This window comes from Canis lupus, chromosome 14, assembly GCF_048164855.1.
Source record: "Canis lupus baileyi chromosome 14, mCanLup2.hap1, whole genome shotgun sequence".
NCBI lineage: Eukaryota > Metazoa > Chordata > Mammalia > Carnivora > Canidae > Canis > Canis lupus.
This window is the reverse complement of record NC_132851.1, coordinates 64,578,488-64,598,516: the sequence shown is the minus strand read 5'-3', so window position 1 is coordinate 64,598,516 and position 20,029 is coordinate 64,578,488. Positions and strand designations below refer to the sequence as shown.

The following is a 20,029-nucleotide window of genomic DNA, read 5'->3' as shown; positions in this document are numbered from 1 at the left end:
ACACGAAGGGTAATAAGGCTGATGTCTCAGAGTTCTGGGATTCCAGGTGATTTTTACTTTCTGCTTTGTGCTTGTCTCCGTAGTTTCAATTTACAATAGCATGTGTGGTTTTTAAAAACTTTATTAAAGAATCATTGGGAATAATTGACAAATATAATTGTATATATTTAAAGTATACAATATGATGATTTGATACACATTTACGTTATGCAATGATTCCCAAGATCAAGATAATTAACACATCCATTACATTACATAGTTAAAGCTTTTCATGTGTGTGTGAGATGCTCCAGATCTACCCTCAGCGACTTTTGAATGTACAATATCATGTTATTAACTCTAGTCAAGAAGCTGGACATTAGATCCTCAGAACTTATTCTACAAATAACTGAAATTTTGTACCTTTGTTATCATTTTTCCCTTCCTGACAGCATGAGTTGTTGCTTTTTATAATCAGATAAAATGTCTATTTTCACTGCAAAAATGTAGTTCTTTAAAATTTTACCGGAAAAATCATGTTTTATTTCAATTTTTGTGTCAAAATTCTAATACATAAAATCCAGAAGATAATCATAACTACCACCTTTTAGGGATCAGGGACAGAGAAAAGAATGGAATCAATAGCACCTGTTTAGGTATTAATCTGGAAAATACAGGTGCATTTAATACCTTGTATCAGCTAACTCATGATCAAGTGTTTTTCAACTTCTAGTCCATTTCAGAATTACCTGATAAGTGCATTAAAATAAAGATTCCCAAACTATCCAGATCCAGGAACAGTCTGGGAATATGTATTTCTGATAATTATCCCAGAAACAAAGTTATGAAGCAAGAAACCTTGCTCTGTGATATCAAGAATGTAACACACTGAGGATGCAAAACCAAGTTAATGTAAGATGTAGAGGTCAGAAGAGGATCCTAGTGGGTTAATAAGATAAGCTGAATTATTGGGTTTCTCCTTTGCTTCAGAAATGTAGAGGAATTAAAGCAATGAACTCTAATTCTATAGAAGCAAGAATGGACAATATTACTTTAATTGTGCTCTAGATCCTCTCCTAACTTTTTCCTGGGGCAAGCCCCTGGGGATGAGAACAGTTCTGATTCTCGGAACTTTGGTAGCCCAGGGTAATTGATTTCATTGGTGACAATGTAGAAAGGACTCATTGGTCTACCTTTTGCCCCTTTCAGTCTATGTCAACATAGCAGACAGATTATTCTTTAACGATGTAAGTCAGACTATGTCACATCACTTCTCAAATCCTACGGTGGTGTTTCTTCCCCACAGTAAAGCCAGAGTCTTTATGCTGGTCCCACTACATGTTTTCTTCAACTTTTAATAACCCTTCCATCATCTTCATGTTAGCCACCCTGGTCTCTTGTTGCTTTTGGATAGCACTAGGTGTGCACTGAGTTGGAGGGTGCCTGGCTTATTTACTTACTCTGTTTGGAACACATTCTTCCCCCAAATAGCTCCCTGGTTCCATCCCTCAACTCCTTCAGTCTTTATTCATATGTTATGTCTTCAGTGAGGCCTTTTGAAGCCACCCCATCAATCATTGCATACTTGTGCCCTATGCATACCTATTTACACATACACATTCTTTCTACCCCTTTCCTTGCTTTATGTTTCTTCTGAATGTTTGTCACCAATATATGACATGTTTTATTGATCTATCTTCCTTAGCATCTGTGTCTTCCACAGAATGGAATGTAAGGTCCACAGGGGAAGTGATTTTATTCTGTTTTATAAGGTGCCCAGCACAGAAAACAATGCCTGAAACATAGTAGGAACTCAAAAAATATTTGAAGAAGGGGGGAAGGAGATGGATGTAAAGGCAATGTGTTCAGTTCATGCTTCATTCTGATAAAAATGAAATCATGGATGTGAAACTATTTTGACAGAAAGCTGGAAGTGCTTTGGTGGGTGGGAAATTTGTAACTTTAGGAAATTTGAAGTTCTAGGAATACACCAGATTGGAAGTTATTTTCTTTCTCATTTCATTATTATGGCCCTCAGATAAATGAAATAATAAAAATATCTGTGATGTGAAACATGAGTATATGTTTAAGAAAGACCCAAGGATTGCATTGGAATGAGAAACAGAGGAATCATTGAAGATAATTACAAAATTTTGGACCTGAACAACTGGGAATATGGAAATACAGTAACTGAACTAGGAAAGAATCAATAAAAATTTGTTGAATGAATGAAAAATTATTAAGAATTTTTTGGGGGCAGCCCCAGTGGCCCAGTGGTTTAGTGTTGCCTTCAGCCTGGGGTGTGATCCTGGAGACCTGGGATCGAGTCCCATGCCGGGCTCCCTGCATGGAGCCTGCTTCTCCCTTGGTCTGTGTCTCTGCCTCTCTCTCTGTGTCTCTCGTGAATAAATAAGTAAAATCATTAAAAAAAAAAAATTTTTATGGGACTGTTACTTGATAAAAGCATAAATGGGCCTGGGGATATATCTGAACATCCAAATCAAAGGTAAGGATGAATTCTATGAGATACAAATCAAATTTAAGAGATAGCAAGAGAAAGAAGTCCATTTGTACTTTTTTTTGGAAAGGTTTCAATTTTAATTTACTCATTTGAATGAGTGCCTCCTGTTGTATGTTCTGTTCATGCTTCATTCTGATAAAATGAATAATTTTTCGGTCTTCTTCCAACGTGAGCTAGAGAGAAAGTGAATGGATGACTTACATTTCTTCTCTTTCTCTAGGATGGACTCCTGACTATAGATGATTCTTGTTTTCCTTTGCAGAGCGGAAACGGCTAAAGGAGACAGATGTCCCACTACTGCATAGGCTCCTACAGGGACCTTCCAAAGAGAATGCTCGCATTTTCCTCATGGATAAAGATGCAGAAGAAATTAGCAGTGATGTATGGATATTGTTACCCTGAATCTGTCTTTGCTTCCTCTTGACTTAGCACCTTTCACAGAATCTGCTTTCTTTTTTGTCTCATTTTGTGTTTTCCTTTTCCAGGTGGCTCAGTACATTAACTTTCATTTTTCTCTCCTGGAATCCATCCTTCAAAGATTAAATGAAGAAGAAAAGAAAGAGATCCAAAGAACAATAGCCAAGTAAGTCAGGAGCATGCATGCTGGGCACCCATTCCTTTAAGAGGTCCAGTGCACTAAAATGTGTTCAATTTTTAATAACTCTTTTTCTCCTTCTCATTTTCAGATTCAGTACAGAAAAGGCTATTATACTGAAATGTCTTCAAAGTAAACGGGCAGTAAAAACTGAAACAACGGTTTAGCAGTACAGCCTGCAATTGCTGAAACACTTCAACAAAATCAGAGGGATATTACGATTTGATGAGTGCATCCATTCGATACTCGAGTTCATACAAATACATATGAACTTGAATTTGTAGGCAATTTAATGTTGAAGAAGCCTGTCTGTCTTTGAAGTGATGAGGTTAACGAGGGTTCATAGCTGCACTGAAAGGGGCTTGAATTTAGTTCCAGTAACTGGAACAAGCTTGGATACTGTGTATTCCAAATACTTTAAAACACTCAAAGAACTCGAATCTAAATGGTGTCTTCAGATGTCAAGTACCCTAAACCTCTGTTAGCTTGAACTGTCAGGAGAACTAAAACATCATCAACTGATTATCAGACGTGATTCAGACGTAAAAGCAGCCAGCTCTGCAAATAAAGAGGCATATTCTTACCCTACCAAGGAACTGCATGGTAAGAGTGTTTCACAGCTCCCTAAAAGCTCTAGCATCTTTGAGAAATCCAGGACTGTCTCTTTATAGTCCATGACTTTGGGCCATTTGTAGCATCAGAGCTAGTGGTCCTTTGGGTTGGAAAAGATCATGGACTCTTAAGAAATCCGAACTGGCAATTTTCTCAACCTGAACCTCCTTTCCCCCACTCTTTCTACTCATGACTTCCAAAGTATTCTTGAGCATTTTTTTTTAAAGTTGGTTGAATTAGTTTTATTTTTCCAAACAAGTCTACCACAGACACCTCATATATTTAATCAGCTAGGACAAGATTTGGCCCACAGAAACCGTTTGTTGCCGAATGAAAACAAAGGATAATGCAAAACTTGTAGCTGATGGTAGGCAAGGAATCTGGAGCTCTGCTCTTTTTATCCAAGACAACTCATTCCACGGTATGAGTTACTTAAAAGTCTGCTAAAACCAATTGGAAAACAAACAAAAAATAAAACCACTGAGAATGCCGCAAGTATCATCTATGATTTTATTTATGAACTCCATGTTAGATTGGAGTTTTATGCAACACTGTTCCATTCTCTAAGCTGCTTTCATTTGTATTCCTCAAAAGCGTTGTATTAAATTGTTTGGATACATTGCATGTACTAAGGGATAAGGGTTGTATTGTAATAAACCCAAGTTGGAAGACTAATAATTATCAAAATAAAAATGCAAAATATTTTTAAGACCAAGGTATTACTTCCTAGTGTCACTGAAACCAAAACCTAAACTGGATGAAAGTAAAAGTGTGTTATGATCGGTAAGTCCTAGGAAAGGAAATCTTTTGAGGAAAATAGAGGCTTGCTTCATTATCTCTCCAGCTATCAGTTAATAAGAAAATGGTCTCATCTTGCCAAAATTGGGCAAATGAAATAGTTAAAATTCAGTGTGCTTACAAAAAAAATTAAGTAGTGTCAGGTACCTGCCATAAATGACAGATTAATCATTAATACAAAGTCTACAAGATGTGTAAGAAAAATACCAAGATGTGGATAGGAAAAAAAAAAAACACATAAAAATTAAAATCACAGGAGAGGAAATTCCAATAGCTACCAAGTGCGGGAGGGGGACTTGTATCTTATCGGTGATCAACCTCACTGTTTTGTGTCCTTATTAATAAGGAGACAGAAACACAGTAATTTAAGCAGAGGTTTAATATAAAGAATTAAGCTGTGATGATAGGTGAATTGTAAGAAAGAGAGTGCTAAAGGGTACACCAAGGCTGGGGAAGAGTACCCCAAAAAGGGCAAGTTTGGAATCAGAGGTTTGAAGTTCCCTGGAGAGGCTGTGGGTGCAGCCCATGGGTGGTGGAGCAGTTTGCTGGTTGCCAACACCACAGTCGTAGGTCGGACGAGAACACCCTTTGGGGGAAGTGGGCAAGTGTGCAGAGGGCCTTGGGGATTCTCTGAAGGCCCCGGGCCCAGATCACAGAGTGTCTGTGTCCGGAGGTCTGCCGGAAGTCTGGGGACACAAAGAAAGCATAGAGGGTACTGCTGCAGGTGTGCCTGGACTAGGGGCTCAAGGGACCCTTTGCAGGAACCCAGGATAACTCTGTGCATGAACTGGGCAAAGGGTCTTCGAGACTGTGTGGCGCAGAGTCTGGGCAAGTGGCTTCCTAGAAGGCCATGCCGGGGTGGGGTTGGGCCAGGGCTCTCTGTAAGCAAGCCCTGAATTGAGAGGCTGGAGTGGGGAGCAGTGATTTGGCACCAGGGCACAGACCTGTACTCAGCTCCAGGCTGTCACCGCAAGTGGGGAAGGGGTTGAGGGAACAAATGGGAAAGAGAGCTGCACCCTACAGGCAATCAGCCCTGGAGAAAGCACCCTGGGCAAAGCAGTGGAGGGAAGCCCAGGCCCAGAAGTCTTGGCCATCAGCCGGGAATCAGGAGACCAGACTTTCTCCTACAGTGTTTCTTCACCGCCCTCTGCTGACGAAGCATGACATCACGCAAAATACAAAGGAAAAAACCTTTAAAGGTTCCACAACCATTTTTACAGAACCAACAGTGAATTTGGAGCTGAGAGTCAATAAAATACCTGAGATGTCAATAAAATAAATAAAATAAATAATAAAATAAATAAAATAAAATAAAAATAAAATAAAATAAAATAATAAAATAAAATAAAATAAAATAAAATAAAGGAAAATGCACTTTTTGGTCTATTAGCAAAGATTAAGAGTGATATTAAATACTCAACAAATTACAATGAGATGGTCACTCAGACTACTGGTAGAAATAGGAATGGATATTAACTTTTCTTGAAAGCAACTCAGTAGTAAGTTCATCCTATAATTTAACTTACAGGATCTTATATTGAAATAATGAGCCATACAAAGACATTATGAAAGATATTTATTATATTGCTGTTGTGGTAAAAGAAAGTAAATAGCTTAAATGATCAAAAATAGGAAAAAATAATTAAAGAAGGAAAAGAACATTTACTCATAGAAATGGTATGCAGCCACTAGAATTATGTTTCCAAATGAACTTTAAATATAGAAGAAAATTCTTATGTATCTAAGTAAGAATATACATACAAAAATTCAAAATATCTCTTAGCCGTAAAATATGTGTGTGTGTGTGTGTATACACTAATATTTGTGTCGACACACAAACCAGAAAACATTAAATGTGGTTATATATGGGCTATAGAATTATGGGTAAATCATTTATTTTCCCATGCTTATTAAATATTCTATAATAAACCCATGTTACTTTTAAATTAGGAAATGGAAAAGTTATGATCAGAGAGTTACCAATGTGGGACCTGGATGGCTCAGTTGGTTAAGGGTCTGACTCTGTTTCGGCTCAGGTCATGATCTCAGGGTCGTAAGATTGAGCCCCACATTGGGCTCTGCACTCAGTGCAGAGTCAGCTTGAGATTCTTTTCCCTTCCCTCTCCCTTTCCCTCTGCTCTTCCCCATGCTCATGCTTTCTCTGTCTCTAAAAGAAATAAATAAAATCTTTTAAAAATACGGAAGTTACCAACAAAAAGTAGCAAGAACATGCAAGCAAGAACAGAGTTCCAGTAGATGCAGAAATATCAAATTTTTAAATAAGACATTAACTTCACTTCCATGGTAGTTTTAAAATATATTCATAAAGACATTGGGCCTAGAAGTCACCTTGCACATGGCCCAGACCTAGTGACTCAATCCTAAGGAATAGAAGAAAGCAGAAGTGACAGTGTGTGATTCTGGGTCTAGGTCATATAACACTGTGGCATCCTCCTTGCTTACTCTCTTGGATCACGGGCTCTGGGGGAAGCCAACTGCCATGAGGGGGGCAGCACTGGAGAAAGGCCTGCGTGATGGGAACAGAGACCTTTGCCAAAGTCAGCAACAACTGAGGGCTCCCGTCCGAAGCCAGATGAGTGGGCCGTGTACTGGCCCCCATTAAGCCTTCAGAGAACAGCCCTAACAGTTTGATTACAACCTCGTGAGAGACCCTGAGCCAGAAAATCTAGCTAACCCACTCCTGGGTTCCTGATCCTCAGAAAACATATGAGAAAAGAAATGTTTCTTGTAGTATGCTGCTAAATTTTAGGGTAATTTGTTACATAGCAATAGGTAACAGACAAAAATCTGTTCAGAGGCATCTTTGCATAATGTAAAAATATTAACTTTTGTCATAAAACTCTTTATCCTTGTTCTAGGTGGCTCAAATATTTCACTACCAGTTACATATTAGTTCAAATTCAATCCCAGATCATGTTATACTTATTAATGGTAGAGGACTTTTTGCATTCATCTTTGTATACTTCACTGTGCCTAATATTGTCTTGTGTATAGGATGTGCTTGATATAAATCAGTTGAATAAAAGACTTAGTGACTTAGTGAATAAGTGAGTAAAAGAATGAGTGAATGAATTCCATGAAATATTTTTTTCTAAAAACCTCCTGTATATAAACCTCCTTTTCACAAATCTGACTCAGTAGCTAAAGAAATATAGAATCTTTACTGGTTTCCCTGAATTTGGTGGTATATTTTATTATCTCTTGGCTATATGAAATATGCAAATATATTATCTCTTGGCTACCTGAAATATATACATACATTATCTCTTGGCTATATGAAACAGTAAGGCAGTGTTGCTATGGAATTTTGTTTAGGGCTGTTCACACTGGTTTCAGGAAATGAAGGAGAAAGAAGCCCATTTTCAAGGCAGTTGATGAGGTGGAAAAGATGGCAGGTGTAACTGTTACGTTGCTCTATATCTACCTGTGAAAGGAAAGAAAGGAATAAGAGGCAAGTAGAACAAAACCCTCAATGGCATCCATTGGTCTTTTAAATAATAATAGCTAACACCTATTAGGCTGAGCCATCTGAAATTGTCAATTTAACCTACAAAAGCAGCAATTTCATATTACTCACACTAATAATACTTGCCATTTGCCCAGTATGTTTTAAGGTTTATATATATCAGCTGATTTAGTGTTTATTATAGTCCCACGAAGAAATTACCCTTTCAACCCAATTTTATAGATGAAGAAGAGAGCAAGCCATGGAGAGGTTAGGACATTTGCTAAAGTCTTTAGCAGAAGAGCTAGGTAAGATTTGAATTATGCTCCAGAGTTCTCTCTCTTAACTGCTATAATCTAGGATCTCACCCTAAACTATATTCCCTCAATCTGGCTTTCCTTATGTGTCCTCATTTGTAAAATGGGAATAGAAGTACCTACTTCAGTGGACAGTTGTGCAAGTTATAGGACGAATACTTGACACATAAAAGGTATCTTAGCTGCACTCCACTTATTTGGACATGTTCTTATACATTAGCAAATTAGCTTCCAAAAGACATTTGTTAAGTTTCTATTGTATTTCATACATTGCTAGGTGCTACAGAGCATAATATGAACATACTAGAATCAGATAACTAATGAATTTATACAAGAGACAAACACATAAGGAATTATAACACTGGGCAGATTTCAAACTTCTGGTGTCACAAGAGCAGAGCTGACTGGTAATGTGATGCACAGGAGTCTAAGATCACATACTGTCCTAGAGACCAGGGAAAGTCACGGAAGAAGTGGCCCTGGTCAAAGACTAGAAACTGGGCAGGGTTTGAACAGATAGAGATGTGGTGGTGTGTGAGGTGTTTTAGGGGATGGTGAGTGATTTGGTTTGGCTAGTTTTAAGACAAAAATTCAGTAGTTGGGGGCAACAAGATCTCAACAAGGATAAGGATACGATGGTGAGTCGGGGCAGAACTCAAATCTAGACCATCCATCTCCAGCAACTGGGCTCTTCACCAGTGCATTAGGGCTACTTTGTCATGTCAAAGAACATCATTATCTGAAAACTCAATGCCAGAGAAATCCTCCTGAAGCACTCATTGCAAATTGTGGTGATATTCTTTTCACAGTGTTGAGAAGACTTTCTGTGAATAGTTAACCAAATATCGAGGTTGTCTCCAGTTAACCATTGACTCTGCAGCTAAAGCCTCAGCCTTGAAAAAAAATAAATAAATAAATAAAGCCTCAGCCTTGGAAGAAGTCCTCACATGTTCATTCAATTTCACATTCTCTACTGTCCATTGATTCTTTCTCTCATATCTCTTTTCCCTAATATATATTTGTAAACTCCTTTTTGTATGTGTGCTCTCTTCTTAAATTTTTAAATTCACCTCCAACCTCCTCAACCCATTTTTCCCGTCCCTCCACCTTTTATCTTTACCCTGTATATGTGATGCTGACAATGGAACCCAGGAGCCCTTAAATTTATTAACTTGAGCTTTGAATTCTAGTTCCAAACCACCTGTAAATACTAGGGCAAGCTACTTAACCTCTTTGCACTCATTGTGTTGGTCTGTAGAATGAGAAGGTTAATAATAGTACCTGCCTCATTAGATTATTATGAGTTATGAGGGTCAAATAAGTCTTTACAGGGAAAAACTTACAATAATATCTGGCACACAGCACCATGCTAATTGCTATTACTGCAGCCAGTGACAATAACAAGCCAGAAGTTAAGTCTAGTTACATGTCTTAGGACATTGGCTGTTACAAAAGCAGACTTACCTAGCATGTAGGAGACCATGCACGGCCAATAGGACCTATTCCTCACCTCAGTCATGACCTTTTGGAGCTTTTCTATTAACACAACGACTCTTGGCAAACAGAATGTTAAATATTTTCTTGATTTCATAATGTGTTCAATGCCATAGGGATGAGGCAAAGTCCTGATTTGTTCAAGACTAACTGATATGAAAGAAAGAAAGAGAGAGAAAAAGAAGAAGAGACATATGTTTTCACCAAGCTGCACCAGAAGGTAAACTTTATGAAGATAGGGATTTTGTTCTGTTCTGTTTGGTCACAAGCTCCTAGAACAGTGCCTTGTACCCAGCGGATACCCACTAAAAATCTATTGGATGAATAAATGTTGTAAGTGGTTCCAAATACCTTCCCAGTCCCATACTTCTTAAAAAAAAAGTCAAAGCAGTTCTAAAGGTAACTTATTCTAAAGCACATTCAATTCAGTTAACCAATAAGCATTTTCTGCAGTGCTATCGACAGAAGCTTCAGAGCTGCACTGGGGTCTTTTTCACTCTAGAAACCGAGAAGCCAGCTCCCAGCCAGATGTGGCAGCTCATTGCATCTACCTGAGGTTTTGAAAGGTCCCTTGATTTCCTATTTCTGGTGTTGCTTTTGAGAAGCTGAGAGCTTATGAGAGAAAGGAAGCAGGTAAGCTGGTTGTATGAGGATTACAATACAGAGATTTCTCTGCTAAGTAGAAAAGGATTCAGTGAAGCCCAGGCTAGTATCCTGAGTAACACTGTGAGTAGCTGAAAAATGATGCTGTTGATTTGTAGTTTCATTACTCGTGAAAAACAAAAGGCAGATCTCAGCAAAGACTCTATATTGACATTTTTCTGGGATCATTTGCCTCCCAAGAGAGACTGGCACTTTTCAATCAGTTTGGATCCCTGGGGGGAAAAAAGCAAATAAGTACATCTGTAAGAAAGAGAAAAACAAAACAAAACAAAACAAAACACCTGAACATCTATGATCCCCAAATAGAAAATCTTTAAGACTTACCTGTTATATGCCTGAAAGTGGCTTTAACATGCCCGTGGGTTAAGGTCTTAGGATTTCTCATGGCCTAGTCTTTGACCTTAAGGATTTAACTAACTGCAATACCTCTTCTACTCCCAGGACCTCAGATTTAGAATTTTAAAAAGTTGATTTTCCTCACAAAAATATGGGACCCTTTTGCTACAGGGTAAAAACGGACAATCTATATCAGTTTCTCTTTGCATTTTAAAACTTCCCAAGGCTAATCCCACACTAAATCATTGTATAATCAAGTGCAAGAACTCAAGAGGAACAAGACCACTAACATTGATCAGAGTGTCTCTACTGCCTTCATATATATTGGTGTTGGCCTCTATGTTAAGCCCATCAGTTTCCCCCAATTTTTACCATATAGTCTTTATTCAAGTAAAAGGCATTTGTGGAAGCCCACAGAGATCAGTGAAAGTTATTTCATCTTTAGTGAAGTGGGAATGGGAGCCCCTGAACTCCACCGCTAAGATTAGCACATACACATACACATGCACACACACACCCTAGGTGATGGATGACTTGCACTCCTAAGGGCTCCTAGCACCCTGTGGGACATGGTTAGAAGTCTATTAATTTAGTCCTTCTTCCAACCCTCAAACAGTACCACATCTAAATAATCTAGAGACTGGAATCTTTTTAAGTTTGCTTTTAAAAATAGCTGTGAACTTTAAACTATCCTTGTTTTTTTGGTCACCCATGACTTTTAAGAGTCCATCTTCATGGAAAGTTTTCCAATAAGCTTAACCTCAAGACCCTCACACTTAATCTTGTTCATTGGCTCTGAACCTAACACTAGTAGTGTAAGTCATATTTCTCCACATCCGTCCTTCCTGGCTTTATTTATTCCATAATTCCTCAGTAAGTTTCTAATTTGTAATGATAACAAATGTGAGGGCAAGGGGGAAGTTTCTGGTAAAGGTGGGGTAGAAGAAAGGCATCTGAGGAACAACTATAATAATGAGAAATGTCCTGCATGAAATAAGGGATGATAACTCTATATCTTGAGGCAAAGCCCAAGCAAGACTTTGAACTAGAAAACATGAACTCACATGATGGAATGCAGAGAGCACAGAAAAGAAAGAGGAAACATTTTCCTTACACTGACCCCAAATTAGTCACTCTGATTTCTTATAATCCTGGACATGTTGATAGACTGTTGCCATGTCACCCATCTTAAGATTTTGGAATAAATATTACCGATTTCTCCATATCCCTTTGACATGCTTTTCAATACTTTTTTCATTCTAGATACTCTCTGGACATAACAATTCACCACTGTCCTTATAAAATGTATTGTCTCTCATCTCTTCCAAAATCCCTGTGCAATAATGGTAAAATTATTATATAAAAAAAGAAGAAAGCCTTATTGATACTAAAAAGAAAAAAAGCAATGTAACAAATATTGATGAACTGCTAGAAAAAGAAAAAAGAGAAAGTCATCAGTATGACACTGACCAATATTTCAAAGTACAAAAATAGGAGCTCAGAATAATAAAATGGTGATATGTCATAGCAGTAAAAGAGCAGAAAGTCACTGATTTCTTAGTTGCTTATGCTTCTTGTCTGCTGCCCAGCCTGCTTTTCAAACATCCTAAAGATTCCGGCAGCCACCACTATCCTTTCAATAAACTGATCTTTACTTAGCCAGAATTTGACCCCATGATTTACACCTAAAGAATCCCTATTCAGCAAAAGCGCTGTGCAAATAAATAAACAAAATAATATTTTAAAATGCAAGGTCTCAGAAAGTTTATCTCCCAAGTGCCCATTTGGAAATAACACAAACATACATGTGCACGTATATGTTAAGAATGTAGCCCATGGGCAGCCCGGGTGGCTCAGAGGTTTAGCGTCGCCTTCAGCCCAGGGCATGATCCTGGAGACCTGGGATTGAGTCCAGAGTCGGGCTCCCTGCATGGAGCCTGCTGCTCTCTCTGACTGTGTCTCTGCCTCTCTCTCTGTGTCTCTCATGAATAAATAAATAAAATCTTAAAAAAGAAAAAGAAAAAGAATGTAGCCCAGCACAGGATACAAAATCAATGTCCATAATCAGTGGCATTTCTGTACACTAACAATGAGACTGAGGAAAGAGAAATTAAGGAGTCAATCCCATTTACAATTGCACCCAAAAGCATAAGATACCTAGGAATAAACCTAACCAAAGAGGTAAAGGATCTATACCCTAAAAACTATAGAACACTTCTGAAAGAAATGGAGGAAGACACAAAGAGATGGAAAAATATTCCATGCTCATGGATTGGCAGAATTAATATTGTGAAAATGTCCATGTTACCCAGGGCAATGTACACGTTCAATGCAATCCCTATCAAAATACCATGGACTTTCTTCAGAGAGTTGGAACAAATCATCTTAAGATTTGTGTGGAATCAGAAGGACCCCGAATAGCAGGGGAATATTAAAAAAGAAAACCAGAGCCAGGGGCATCACAATGCCAGATTTCAGGTTGTACTACAAAGCTGTGGTCATCAAGACAGTGTGGTCCTGGCACAAAGACAGACACATAGATCAATGGAGCAGAATAGAGAACCCAGAAATGGGCCCTCAACTCTATGGTCAACTAATATTCGACAAAGCACGAAAGACTATCCACTGGATAAAGGACAGTCTCTTCAATAAATGGTGCTGGGAAAATTGGACATCCACATGCAGAAGAATGAAACTAGACCACTCTCTTGCACCAGACACAAAGATAAACTCAAAATGGATGAAAGATCTAAATGTGAGACAAGAGTCCATCACAATCCTAGAGGAGAACACAGGCAACACCTTTTTTGAACTCAGCCACAGCAACTTCTTGCAAGATACATCCATGAAGGCAAAAGAAACAAAAGCAAAAATGAACTATTGGGACTTCATCAAGATAAGAAGCTTTTGCACAGCAAAGGATACAGTCAACAAAACTCAAAGACAACCTACAGAATGGGAGAAGGTATTTGCAAATGACGTATCAGATAAAGGGCTAGTTTCCAAGATCTATAAAGAACTTATTAAACTCAACACCAAAGAAACAAACAATCCAATCATGAAATGGGCAAAAGACATGAAGAGAAATCTCACAGAGGAAGACATAGACACGGCCAACACGCACATGAGAAAATGCTCCGCATCACTGGCCATCAGGGAAATACAAATCAAAACCACAATGAGATCCCACCTCACACCAGTGAGAATGGGGAAAATTAACAAGGCAGGAAACCAGAAATGTTGGAGAGGATGAGGAGAAAAGGGAACCCTCTTACACTGTTGGTGGGAATGTGAACTGGTGCAGCCACTCTGGAAAACTGTGTGGAGGCTCCTCAAAGAGTTAAAAATAGACCTGCCCTACGACCCGGCAATTGCACTGTTGGGGATTTACCCCAAAGATTCAGATGCAGTGAAACACCAGGACACCTGCACCCAATGTTTCTAGCAGCAATGTCCACAACAGCCAAACTGTGGAAGGAGCCTCGGTGTCCATCGAAAGATGAATGGATAAAGAAGCTGTGGTCTATGTATACAATGGAATATTCCTCAGCCATTAGAAACGACAAATACCCACCATTTGCTTCGACGTGGATGGAACTGGAGGGTATTATGCTGAGTGAAGTAAATTAATTGGAGAAGGACAAACATTATATGGTGTCATTCATTTGGGGAATATAAAAATAGTGAAAGGGAATAAAGAGGAAAGGAGAGAAAATGAGTGAAAATATCAGAAAGAGAGACAGAACATAAGAGACTCCTAACTCTGGGAAACGAACAAGGGGTAGTGGAAGGGGAGATGGGCGGGGGGTTGGGGTGACTGGGTGACAGGCACTGAGGGGGGCACTTGGTGGGATGAGCACGGGGTATTATGCTCTAATTTGGCAAATTGAACCCCAATAAAAAAAGAATGTAGCCCAGCAAAACATAAAATGCTCCAAGAAAAAAACATAGTATTTTAGAAATAATTCAATTTACCCAGGATCACATTAAAATGAGATCCTATGTGGACAGCCATGAATCAGTCCTAGAAATAACTAGATCCAATTGGAAGATTAAGCCAGAGGACTTTTTGAAATTTACTTTTAAGATAACAGAATATTCTATTACAAAAACTGCATTATTAAGAGACTGAAACAGTTTAGTGGTGTGATGAAAGTAGATGCTTTATTTGCCAACACAGGAAAAGAAAGACAATTGGTAACTCTCAAAAACAGAAGGATATACTAGGAAATTATAGTCCAAATGTCCCAAAATGAATAAAAGTGGCATGATTTTCTGTAGCTTAGTAGGTAAGAAAGAGATTTTAATGGTAAGTCATACTGTTGGTCAATCCATTTGTGGTATTGATGTAAATAATATTGCAGATAAACACACAATTAAATAGACTATTTAATGGTTTCCAGTTTTTAGCATCAACTTACGAACAAAGCATAAAAACCTTATATTTAATAAGCAGATAAATAAACTCAGACAATGTAGAAGTAATGGTATATACAGCTTTAAAAAGAAAAGCTGGCAAGGAAGTCAAAGGAAGTTTAGACATATTAACTATGTTTTGGAAAAATCAATAGATGTTGACTGGAATTAAAGGGCCAAGGAATATAACATATAACTAATAAGAGAACTAAAAACACTCAAACAGATTAAGACGGCATTCACAGATAGGGTTCTTGATGTTAGTGTAAGTGCACTATATTCATTACGTGATGTTAATATTTTAAGAAACTATTAAAGTGATGCTGGTGTGGCTCAGTCAGTTACGTGTCAGCCTTTGGCTCAGGTCATGATCCCGGCGGCCTGAGATCCAGCCCCGTGTCAGGCTCCCCGCTCAGTGGGGCGTCTGTTTCTCCCTCTCCCTCTGCCTCTCTGCCCTGCTCATACTCTCTCTCTCATTCTTGCTCTTTGAAATCAATAAATAAAATATTTTAAAAATAAAAAATAAATAAAACAATGATGGTTATCACTAGGAGAACTAAAAGTGAAAACCTAACATTGGTTACCTTTTGGGAATGGGAAACGTACCCTGCTGTTCTGCTTGAGCTTTTACCATATTCATGTATTACTTCTATAATTTTCAAAGCTTGTGGAATGTGTTATAAGAAACTGAACATAGTAACTAAGAATGACCTGATTTACATAGGTTGGGGTTATCACGTTGCTTAATCTGATCTTTGTCTTTTTCTTTGGAAACACATCCGAGATTGCAGCAGCTCTGGGTCAGTAGACCCATCCAGTTGTTAAGTTCAGGCTATTTAACCAGCAGATCTTTTCACATGAACCTGTGTTAAATCATGTCTAAAAGTAGAACCTTGCTTTTTTTTCCCATTGCTAAATTTCACGTTATTATTTTCAAAGCATTGTTTCAACCTGCACACATTTCTGCTAATTCATGTTTAATTTCCTCTGTAGTATATTCTATTGGCTGATAGAGAAATATCACAGGCTATAATTATCGTTGCCACTGACCTGGCAAAGAGAATTTCTCCTTGGACCTGAATTTTCTCCTTGAACCTGCTGATGTCTACAATTTGTGTTATTATTTCATGAAATGTGAGATGCTTCTTCTTTGGATGATCCGAATTCACCCTGTATAGCTGAGTTTCTTCTTTTTTTCTCCTTTTATATATTTCGGTTTTACTCTTGCCCGCATTCCAACATTGACTTTAGTTCACCCTTTTTCTCCTTAGAATTTGGCTTGCTTCTCAAAATATGTTTTCCATCTTGCCTAAAATGCTTTATCCTCCCAATAGCCAAAGCAGGAAAGGCAGTCTTCAAACCTGCCCACTTTCTCTTTTAATAGGCAGAACAGGTTCGCGTAAGTGACTATTATAATCTCAGAAACAAAAACAAAGAAAATGCCTGTAGGTCCCTGGAGCAGTTAGTCTTTTATAGCTAACTTGGAACATGCCCAGACTGCCAATTGACTGAGTCTTTTCACTTCTGGGGTCTTGGTTGCATGGGGGTTCCTGGGGTATCTAGGTATTCCTCTGCACTATAGTCAAACCTAGACTCCTTTCATAAACATAGAAGCACAAAGACAAGAATTCTTGACGATAAGATTCTAAAATAGTTTGATCACCTATTCCCACATTTTTTGCTACACTATAAGATTATTTTTTAAATATTCTAGTCTTATCTTTATATTCAATACCTTCAAATTCTTTCCCTTTCTTTCATAAATGTTATTTTCCAATTGTTTCATTATTTCTGCTGCCATCTTTGGTACCAGCTTCACACTGAGAGTTGGGCCTATGAAAATATGAGGAGGGAATTGGGGAAGAGTTTATGATTAGCTGCTTGCACCTTAGCAATGTGATTCTTAAAGTGGTCCTCAAACCAGCCAGCATCAGCAGCACCTAGGAACTTGTTAGAAGCGCAAATTATCACACCCCACCCCAGAATTACTGATTCAAGTGGTGAAATTGTAGGTGGGAAATTCTGAATTTGTTTTAATAAGCTCCGGAATTGATTCTGATGCACACTATAATTTCAGAAACACTGCCTTAGAATAAGCATACAAGGGAAAACTTGACCAAACTTTAGAGATAATGCATAATTACAGATAATAAGCATTTTTATTATCTGTAATTAATTCTGGCAAATTTTAATTAACATGATACATTCTTCAGAGAGCTGCTTCTTCTTCCTCTTTTTAAGATTTTACTTATTTATTCATGAGAGACACACAGAGAAAGGCAGAGACACAGGCAGAGGGAGAAGGCTCCCTGCCGGGAGCCTGATGCAGGACTCAATCCCAGGACCCTGGGATCAAGACCACAGCCAAAGGCAGACGCTCAACCACTGAGCTACCCAGGTGCCCCTCCAGAGACCTTCTATTTTCTCCTTTAATTTGGGGGACAAATCCTAAAAGAAAATAGGGAAGGAAGGGGAAGGAAGGGGAAGATAGTTGGGCTTTTCAACCACTAAGTTAAAGATTGCTGTTAGGTAAAAAGCATGGGAAAAAAGCACACAGAAATCTTCCTGTCACGCTGTTCACCAATAATATTTTGAGCAAGTAGTATTCTTATTCAGGAGCAAGATATAAGCACAGGCCCTTCTTCAAAGTGTTGATCTATGTGGCTATGGGGTTGTTACCCAGGTGGAGACATGTTTTCTGAATGCTTTACAAAAAGCAAGAAGGCTTTAAAATAAACAACTAGACTCTAGCATAAGTGATGACTTTGATTGTGTATCAGCTAGTCTGGGAATCAGTAAAACTTTTCTGTAAGCAGCCTGAGAGTCATTTGGGGCTTTGCAGTTCAATACAGTCCCTGTCACAGCCATTCAGTTTGGCAATTACTTAATTCAGCTGTTGTGGACAGAAAGGCAGCAGTAGACAATATGCAAATAAATGGGCATGACTGTATGTCAATGCAACCTTATTTATATAAACAGGAAGTAGAGTCCAGCAGCCTGAGGGCTGCAGTTTGCCTAACCTTGACTAGACTACAGGTATATGATTTTTAACATAAACACATGTCCAGTTTAGCTAAATAGGTAAAAAAGAGCCATGAAGGTAATTAAGGCATTCATGAAAATTATTTCCTGTGAAAACATTTCCCTGGGCCACCACTAGACTTAACCTTGGTCCAAACCATCCCCAGCCACTTTTCTCTATAAAGGCTGCTTTATTATTTTTTTTCTTAACTACATTTTTGCATTCCTCTACTCAGATACTATAATCTACTATATCTGAGTTTCTGCTCTTCAAGTCATGTCTCTGGGAGAGCAGTTCGTCCTGGGGTCCCTGTGTGAATTTACATGGATTTTCTGTGCCACATCCTATCATGATATTCTTAGGAATTGAAGTCCTACAACTTAAAATGAAATCACTTACTTGTCAACTACATGCAATTAAATTAATTACAGAAAACAATCTGTGGGTAGTCAGTGTGGTGGGTGAGCATAGATAGATACTCTTCATTGCTCTTTCCTCTCTATGTTCTTCAATCCCCATTCTTTTTTTTTTTTTTCAACCCCTGTTCTAATGATCTTTTGGCCACTGAGGATATAAAACCCTTTTCACTGGTCCCTTCATTAAGCCCCACTCCATTCGATGACTATTCCTAACTGTGACCCCATAAATTTCTAGAACAAAACTACAGTTTTCCCAAAGGTTTTTAAACTGTTATTTCTTTAAAATTTCACTACATTTCCAAGGACACCATTTCTCTACAATTACCAAAGTCTTCGGTTCATCCTTCCTCCTCGCACCCCCAATCCTGTACATCTCCACTCCATCTGGTGTTATGACTCTGGTATTCATCTCTATCTGTGTCAAACCCTGCTATTTTCCTCAACTAAACATAAATATTAACATATCTGAAACCCAAATATAATTGATTACACCAAGCCATCCAGACTATGATTTTCTTCTCATTCATTCACAATGGGAATGGAGAACGTATTGGTTTTTTAATTTCAGTATATCCTAAGTACCCTGAGAGAACAGAGAAGGAAATAGAGATACCAGACCTCTTCTCGGAAACACATTTCACTCGACTCTGCTTGGCAGCACGTCTCCACCAGGTGGGCAAAATCTGCAATAATTGATTGGAACTGCATCTCTGTCGCGTATGGTTTCTGCTTCACGAGATTGCTGAGGAGCCTGCATCAGAAAGGAATGGCAGAAACACAAGTAGTCCCTGAGTCTAGAAGGCCACCTGGCATACCTGCCTTACTGATTTAAAGCTGGACACCCCCCATGCCTCCTGGTTGCTCCCACTCTGCAGCTGGGAAGCCCTGAAAATGCCATGATGTGTCCCCAGATTTCACACTGCCCATCTCCATCTCCGTGTTTTATCCAACACACTTTAATTCCAGCACATCTCTTTTACATAGTTCATATATTGAATTTAATTATTTTATACAATTATTACTAGGGTAAATATTTTTGTTTTCTATTTTTATTGCATTGGATGATAGATAAATTATACAGTAAATTAAATATATTTTCTTTAATAATTTGTTATGAACATTTATTCTGAACAACTGACTTCCAAATAAATATTACAAGTATAACACACCTGGAAGTTGAGGGTCCTACAGGCGTTATTAATGATAGGTCAGTAAACTAACTTGAAACTATAGTGGCTTGAGCATCATCATCTCTGATTTCTTTCACCGGAGTTTCCCCTAGAACTGTAGTTTCAACCACTTTGAATATTCAAAAATGTGACCTGGTTTCTGTCTCTCTAATTAATAATACAGTATTCCTGGGGATCCCTGGGTGGCTCAGCAGTTTAGCG

At 38.4% G+C, this 20,029-nt stretch overlaps 2 protein-coding genes across 7 annotated transcripts in view; one reads left to right on the top strand and one right to left on the bottom strand.

Annotated features, from left to right (window-relative positions):
* RASSF6 (Ras association domain family member 6) overlaps positions 1-4,418 on the top strand; it is a 44,934-nt gene extending 40,516 nt beyond the window's left edge. For all 4 annotated transcript variants that reach the window (XM_072775369.1, XM_072775371.1, XM_072775372.1 and 1 more), the window contains 3 exons: positions 2,763-2,881; positions 2,986-3,083; positions 3,187-4,418. In XM_072775369.1, the coding sequence (XP_072631470.1) occupies positions 2,763-2,881; positions 2,986-3,083; positions 3,187-3,262 (293 nt within the window). In that variant the 3' untranslated portion in view covers positions 3,263-4,418. The remainder of the gene's footprint in view (positions 1-2,762; positions 2,882-2,985; positions 3,084-3,186) is intronic.
* A 1,646-nt stretch (positions 4,419-6,064) lies between these two features.
* The window catches only part of LOC140604209 (alpha-fetoprotein-like), a 53,269-nt gene continuing 39,304 nt past the window's right edge, over positions 6,065-20,029 (bottom strand). For all 3 annotated transcript variants that reach the window (XM_072775366.1, XM_072775368.1, XM_072775367.1), the window contains 2 exons: positions 19,257-19,389; positions 6,065-10,657 (listed from right to left, as the gene is read on the bottom strand). In XM_072775366.1, the coding sequence (XP_072631467.1) occupies positions 10,610-10,657; positions 19,257-19,389 (181 nt within the window). In that variant the 3' untranslated portion in view covers positions 6,065-10,609. The remainder of the gene's footprint in view (positions 10,658-19,256; positions 19,390-20,029) is intronic.